Source organism: Erythrolamprus reginae, chromosome 5 (genome assembly GCF_031021105.1).
Source record: "Erythrolamprus reginae isolate rEryReg1 chromosome 5, rEryReg1.hap1, whole genome shotgun sequence".
Taxonomy (NCBI): Eukaryota; Metazoa; Chordata; class Lepidosauria; order Squamata; family Dipsadidae; genus Erythrolamprus; species Erythrolamprus reginae.
In genome coordinates this window covers 110,110,747-110,118,409 of record NC_091954.1, presented here as the reverse complement: position 1 = coordinate 110,118,409, position 7,663 = coordinate 110,110,747, and the positions used below count along the sequence as shown (strand labels likewise).

Sequence of the window (7,663 nt, the reverse complement as noted above, 5' to 3'; positions counted from 1 at the left end):
GCTCATAGGTAAGAAAGCGAGGACAAATCAAGGGAAATATTTCTTCATCCAGAGGTTTATGAAATTCACTTCCAGAAGAGGTCATGACAGCTGTCAGCCTGGATAGCTTCAAGGCAGGTTTAGACAGATTCATGGATGCCAAGTCTATCAGTGGTTATTGAAACGGATGTCCAAGTGCTGCCTCTATGTTGGTTGAGGCAGGCAGGATTCCCTTGGGTCCCATTCATTGAGGGTCAAGGGAAAGGTAGGGTCTTGCCTTCTCTTTCTGCTCAAGATCCCCAAGGACAATTGGTGGGCCACTGTGTGGCACAGAATGCTGGATTCGATGGGCTTTGGTCTGATTCAGTATGGCTCTTCTTATGTTCTTATCTATCTGTCTGTCTGTCTTATCTTCTTATGTTCTTAAGCAAGGTTGTAAAATGGAGCAAAAAAAACACTTCAATGGTTGTTGTGTTGGATGACATAAAAGCTAGTCTGGAGACAGATTATTCTAGAAAAGGTCAAATTAGTTGCTAGGAGTCAACGTCAGTTGAGTGGCACTTAATCCCTATTAGTTAGGTCAGTAACAGAGCCGAGGTTTGACACAAAGTCTTCCATATAAATCACACTATCTTTGTGCATCATTGATATATAATTTCGTACTCTGAAAATACCCTTTTCTGCAGCGGTGTCCTGGGATGAACAGGACTGACTGACTGGGACAGTTGCTTTCCTCTTTTTGCACGATCTGCATTTTCCCTCCTTACATAATCAAACTTTGCCTAGATGTCCCCACATATTTATTTTGCCTTTCCTCTTGTTTGCAGGACCTTCTGCAAATATTGCATCCTCCCATGTAAGCCAATGCAAGTGGTAGGTGGTGGTGTTGGCATAGCAAACAGAAACACTCCATAAAAAGGAGCCCCTGACGTCGGACCCTCTGAGTCCACCTTCCTTCCCTTGGCGCCTTGTGCATCCTCTCTGAATCCAGCCATGAATTCCCTGGTAGCTCTTGTGCTCCTAGGTCAGATTATAGGATGTACGTTGAGCTATTTCGTGTCACCGCAATTGGACTGCAATGGCGAAGCAGCTAAGAGATATGCAGACCTGGCCGTGCACTACATCAACGATCATAATCTACATGGATACAAACAAGCTCTCAATGTAATTGAGGATGTTCATTCCCGGCCCAGGGTAAGTAGAATGGGATGATAATTTTTTCTAGTTTCATTTGCTAAATTAATAACAGTTATGTGATTTTGGGGGGTAGGGGGGTTTGATGTTTTGCCAGTCAATTTCTGTAGCCTTTCTGCCTCTTTCAAGTCAATGCTCTATTATCTCATAGCTTCCATTTCCGTTGAATTGCTAGATGAATGTGGACAACAGGTGTCCATCATTTTGCTTATAGTGACAGACAAACCCCCCACCCTGTCCCAGTGAATGCTTATGCTTCTGACCACTGCTTCTTTAGCTGTCAGATCCTTAGAAAGGGAGGGTGGTCATCTCGTGATTTGCATCATACGCACAACATGTTTAAACTATGAATAAAAAATAAAATAAGAGCATGTTTTTCTGTCTGCATTTTGATATGCAAAATGAGCACTGGTTAGATTTCTTGTGTCCACTCATCCTCTTGGGTTATTTAATGGTGTGTGATGGAAATCCAGGAAAGGGTTCATTCTGCAACTGGGTTAAGTGTTGCATGGACTCTCCAATGGAGAAAAATGTTAGCTCCCTCCCAACAATCTGACCTTAATAATAATTAATTTAATAATCATTTATTAGACTTGTATGCTGCCCTTTCTGAAGTCTCGGGGCAGTTCACAACAACAGTGGAACAATACAGATACAAATCTAATAATTAAAAACTGTAACTAAAATCCATTACCTTAACAAACAATCGATACTACACAATCATAACCATACATAACTTTCAATGGTCAGGGGGGAGAGGATACACTAGTTACCCCATGCCTGGTGACATAGATAGGTCTTGAGGCTTTTGCAGAAGGCGAGGAGGGTGGGGGCAGTTCGAATCTCTGGACGGAGTTGACTCCAGAGGTCCGGGGCTGCCACAGAGAAGGCTCTTCCCCTAGGCCCTGCCAGACTACATTGTCTGGTCGACGGGTCCTGGAGAAGGCCAACTCTGTGGGACCTAATCAGCTGCTGGGATGTATTATCTTCATTCCTTTCCCATGGGGGAACTGAGATATTCTTTCCCCCCGGGCCTTTACAATTCATGCATGGTATGTTTGTTTGTATGGATGCTTGGTTTTATAATAAGGCTTTTTAATTGTTTAGTATTGGATTATTACATGCTGTTTTTTATTATTGTTGTTAGCCGCCCCGAGTCTACGGAGAGGGGCGGCATACAAATCCAATAAATAAATAAATAAATAAATAAATACATACATACATACATACATACATACATACATACATACATACATACATACATACAGGAAAGAAAGAAAGAAAGAAAGAAAGAAAGAAAGAAAGAAAGAAAGAAAGAAAGAAAGAAAGAAAGAAAGAAAGAAAGATTTGTCTAGGTATCTATAATTAGACAGACCAGGACTATCCAATGCCATTTTTTGGGAGTCCAAATCAGCTGCGGGTTGCACCATCAACCTGCAAACCAGTAATGGCGGCTGCAGGAGGCTCCACCCACCCATCCAGGACACCTCTGCATGAACTGGTAGCAACACAATTTAAAACCCACTATTAGACAATATGCACACACGTGAACCATGCAATGTCAAAAGAGGCCATTTCTTCCACCGAAACTTGGCCAAAACAACATTTGGGAAATCAGCTGAGATCCTCAGCCATGCACAAAATAGCAGGTTTTAGTATAAACATAAACAAAAGCAAAGTAGGTACAGGTAAATTTGGGCAATAGGACAATAAGAGAGGGACAGTAGGCACAACGGTGCATAATATGCTCATCCCTTACAGACGTTTTAGGAATGGGGTGAATTCAACTGTAAACAGTCTAAGGTTAAACCAATTGAGGTTTGGGGAAGTTTGTTTATTTTATTTTATTTTATATTTTATTTTATTTTATTTTATTCTATTCTATTCTATTCTATTCTATTCTATTCTATTTTATTTTATTTTATTTTATTTTATTTTATATCTATCTATCTATCTATCTATCTATCTATCTATCTATCTATCTATTTATTGGATTTGTATGCCGCCCCTCTCCACAGACTCAGGGCGGCTAACAACAATGATAAAAACAGGATGTAGAAATCCAATTAATAAAACAACCAAAAACCCTTATAATAAAACCAAACATACACACAAACATACCATGCATAACTTGCAATGGCCTAGGGGGAAGGAATATCTTAACTCCCCCATGCCTGGCGGCATAAATGAGTCTTGAGTAGTTTACGAAAGACAGGGAGGGTGGGGGCAGTTCTAATCTCTGGGAGGAGTTGGTTCCAGAGGGCCGGGGCCGCCACAGAGAAGGCTCTTCCCCTGGGGCCCGCCAAATGACATTGTTTAGTTGACGGGACCCGGAGAAGGCCAACTCTGTGGGACCTTATCGGTCGCTGGGATTCGTGCGGTAGCAGGCGGTTCCGGAGGTAATCTGGTCCCATGCCATGTAGTTGATGCTGAGAAGCCCACCAGAGCAAGATCCTTTAACTTGTGAGTGAATTCAAACATTTCAGAGATTCCATTAAGGCAAGAAATATGAGGTGCGAAAAGTTATTCTCCTAATTTTTCATTTCAGGGAATCGTTGGGCTGTTAACCTTCGTTGACCTAAATCTTCTGGAGACAGAGTGTCATGTGTTGGATCCAACTCCTGTCGAGAAGTGTACCATAAGATCACAGCATGACCATGTAGGTGTTTGAAGGCTTTTGAACATGTAAGACTTCATGAGAAGACAGGTAGCTTCATACCACTCCACCAAGAGCAAATTGAGTTTCTGAACACATATACACACAAACTGATATACAGTGGTACCTCTACTTAATTGCTGTTCTGTTCGGGACTGTGAGAACCGAAATCAAAGTTTGAAACCCTGTAAAAAAAATTCCCTGCATATATGAAACTTGAAATTTCATGACTTTTCATCATTTCAGGGGTTCTCTCTATGAGAATTTTTTTTTGGGGGGGGGGGGAGGGTTTCTTTCTTGCTGAAAAAAAAAGTCACACTTGTACTGTTCCCGAGTCACCCTGACCCGGACCGAAAACTCTTCATTTGAAGTGCTTATGTTTGGTCAATTTGAAAACGTTTTTCACTTGGAAAGTAGTCTGAACATTTCTGCACACAATGATATGAAAATTGAACTGAAAAAAAATATGAATATTGCTTTATTTTGATTATAAAAGGCAGACCACCCCTTTATTTGTGAACATTTTTTCAATTTATAGATAGTTTAGCTTGCAAAATGTGTTCAATTTTACTAAAGTTGGTGTGGGATTGGTAGTTTGAACATTCCTGAATATAAGAAAAATATAAATGAACTGAAAGAAATGATTCTTATTGGTTTTTTAAAATCAGAAATAAGGCCTCCCCACCCCCTGGGCTGCTTGCAACCATTTTCACTTTATATTTTTTTAGGCTACAAATCTCTAAGAAATTTCCCCCAAAAAGTTTTGATATACTAAATTGAACAATCCTGATCATAAGAAAAATAGAAATGAACTCAAAAAAATGATTCTTATTTGTTTATTTTGGCCACAAAAGGGCCACACACCCCCTTGGCCTTGCTGTGTGCCATTATTTTCACTTTTCACAAAAACGGGGGGGGGGGCATTTTATCAGCAAAATAAACCAATAAGCACTAATTTTTTTAATTTCAATTTTCATTTCAATGTGTGCAGAAATGTTCAAACTTGTTTCCAAGTGAAAAAAGCTTTCAAATTGACCAAACATGAGCACTTCAAATGAAGAGTTTTCGGTCCGGGTCAGGGTGACCCGGGAACATAACATTAGGGAGTTTTTTTGAAAAGAACAACAGGGTTAAGAACGCCTCTACTTAAGAACTTTTCTAGATAAGAACCGTGTGTTCAAGATTTTTTTGCCTCTTCGTAAGAACCATTTTCTGCTTCAGAACCCGAGCCACCTGGGAATCCAGACTACAGTCCACTACAGTGCATGAGCTACTCTAATGATGACAAATTAGTCTATTTAAGTTACTAGTGCACTGTGCCCATATTAATAATCCCCAATCTGTTAAGAACATGAAATATGCTATAGTGGACCATAATAAATCCTACTAATCCCCCTGAAGCCCCAGTTTTAAAGCACTAAATGAACATGATTAATTAAATCGTGTTAAGTTAAATTTTAACATGTTTAATGTGATGCCTTTTTGTCTCCAGGCTGTTGAAGCACACTGTCTTGTCAAGATTCTCAGTGATGAGTCTGGCATCAAGGTTGCTGCAAAATGCCACTCAGAGCCAGGTAATTTGTCTTCATCCCTTTTAGATTCTTAGCTGGGCTCTGCCACTTGGGACCCATCCACCTGCCCTGTCGCTCGCCCCGGCTCCACCGCTTGCAACCTGTCCACCTGGCCCTGCCGCTTGCAGGGGCTGCACCGCTCATGGCCCACATGGCCCTTACTTTTGGGGGTCCTCGCCCCACGCCACAACTTGCTCACCAGCCCTCCTGCAGTTTTTCCCTCACCGATCATCTACAAGGTTGTGTCCTCAAAGCTTCTATTTTCTGTTCTCATTCGTTTTGCCAGTGTGTAAGTTTAGAGCATTTGTTGCTTGAGATTCGAAGTTGCCAGTTTTCAGACTATTGTGATAGATCAGTGTTTTTCAACCAGTGTGCCATGGCACACTAGTGTGCCGCGAGACATGGTCAGGTGTGCCACAAAGAAGGAAGCTCAGGTTCCGGTCTTGCAACTTTTTGCTGAGTGAGAGAGAGAGAGAGAAAGCAAGAGTGAGAGAGAGAGAAAGAGAGAGAAAGAAGGCAAGAGAGACAGAAAGCAAGAGAGGGAGAGAGAAAAGGAGAGGAAGGGAGAGAGAGAGAGAGAAATGAGCAAAAAGGGGAGGAAAAAAGAGAAATGAGAAAATGATTGAGACAGAGAATGAGAGGAAAGAGAGAGAAACAAAAGAGAGTGAGAAATGACTCTTTATTTAAAGCATGTGATAAAAAGCACCCAAAGAATAAGAGAGAAAAAACCCCCAGCCCTCACCTGTTTTTGGAAATGGTTCAAGAGTGTGTATACACACACACACACACACAAGGGGGAGGATACATGGATGGAAAAAGAGAGGAGAGTATCTTAGAGTGTCATTTTGGTTGGTGGTGTGCCCCAGGATTTTGTAAATGTAAAAAATGTGCCGCGGCTCAAAAAAGGTTGAAAATCACTGTGATAGATGATCAAGGTCTTTTTGAAGGGTAAAAGTATTGTCAATGGTGTTGACTAGTTTAACATTGTCAGCAAAGAGAACACAGTTGCTTATAATATGGTTACAAAGGTTCTTTATGTAAAGAATAAATAGTGTTGATCCTAGAACACTGTTTTGAGGGACAACAATGTTGACCGGTGCAGGGTTTGATAGGGCGCTCCCTATTTTAACTATTTGGTGTCTTTTTGACAAGAACACAGTTATCCATTCATGAAGGAGACCAGAGATGCCATAAGATTTTAGTTTCCGAAGTATTTGTCATGTACTACTGAATCAAAATCTTTATCAAATTTATGTAAGTTTTATCTATTGATTTACCTTGATTGAGTTATGTATTCCATATGTTTTTGCAGTGTAGGAGTTGCAGGTTACAGGATAATTTTTTTCTGAAACAAATTGTTTGTCAGAGAATAGATTGTTAGTTTTTTGGGGGAGAGTAATGGATTGCTTTATGATAGATGCCATGACTTTGCAGGTGACACAACATAAAGAGGTTTGTATGTAATTTTCAATGTTACTTGGCTCTCCTTTTTTCAAGATAGGGATGACTGTGGCCATTGACCATAAATTGGATAAGAGGCTAGTCCTGAAGGATTTTTCAAAAAATATGCTAAGAGGTTCAGCAGTGGCTTAAATATAGAAATATAAGAAATATACACATAGACTGTCAGGTCCAATGGATAAAGATGGTTTTAGATTGCGCAATACTTTCCCAACATTATCTGCTGTAAAATCAATTACAGTCAGAGAATAATGTTTGCCAATCCAGGGATGAGAGGTCAGCATCTATGATCATAGTTGGCTGTTTAAAAGTTGTAATTAGTTATCCTATTATTGTGTTTGGTTTTGTAAGGACATATGTTGAAACAATAGTCAATCATGGATCAATATTGGAAAAGAGCTCTATTATTTGTAGTCCATAAATTGAGTGTAAACGGTTGCAGATGATGAGGTTAAGATAACTGCTGAGTCTAATATTGTTTGTTACTATTGTTAAAGCCCTAGATTAGTAATAGCATTGTAAAAGTTTGAGTGTATGGGTTTCAGTTGAAAGTTTGAGTATATGGGTTCAGTTGGTCCGATTAATATGAAGTAGGTTGAGGTTGCCAAGAAAACTATTTGCTGGATCGGGACGGTGTATGTGACAATAGTTTATATTGTGCTTTAACAGAAAGTACAAAAACAATAGTGTTTGTTTCTCAAATGTCCCTTCCAATATTTGAGGGGCTGCCACAGAGAAGAGGGAGTCAAGCTGTTTTCCAAGGCACCTGAAGGCCACACAAGAAATAATGGAAGGAAACTGA

At 40.1% G+C, this 7,663-nt stretch overlaps 1 protein-coding gene across 1 annotated transcript in view; it reads left to right on the top strand.

Moving 5' to 3' along the window:
* Positions 1–914: 914 nt before the first annotated feature.
* LOC139168218 (antihemorrhagic factor cHLP-B-like) overlaps positions 915–7,663 on the top strand; it is a 16,876-nt gene continuing 10,127 nt past the window's right edge. Inside the window, exons 1-3 of the mRNA XM_070753729.1 lie at positions 915–1,173; positions 3,722–3,832; positions 5,322–5,403. Of these exons, the coding sequence (XP_070609830.1) occupies positions 973–1,173; positions 3,722–3,832; positions 5,322–5,403 (394 nt within the window). The 5' untranslated portion in view covers positions 915–972. The remainder of the gene's footprint in view (positions 1,174–3,721; positions 3,833–5,321; positions 5,404–7,663) is intronic.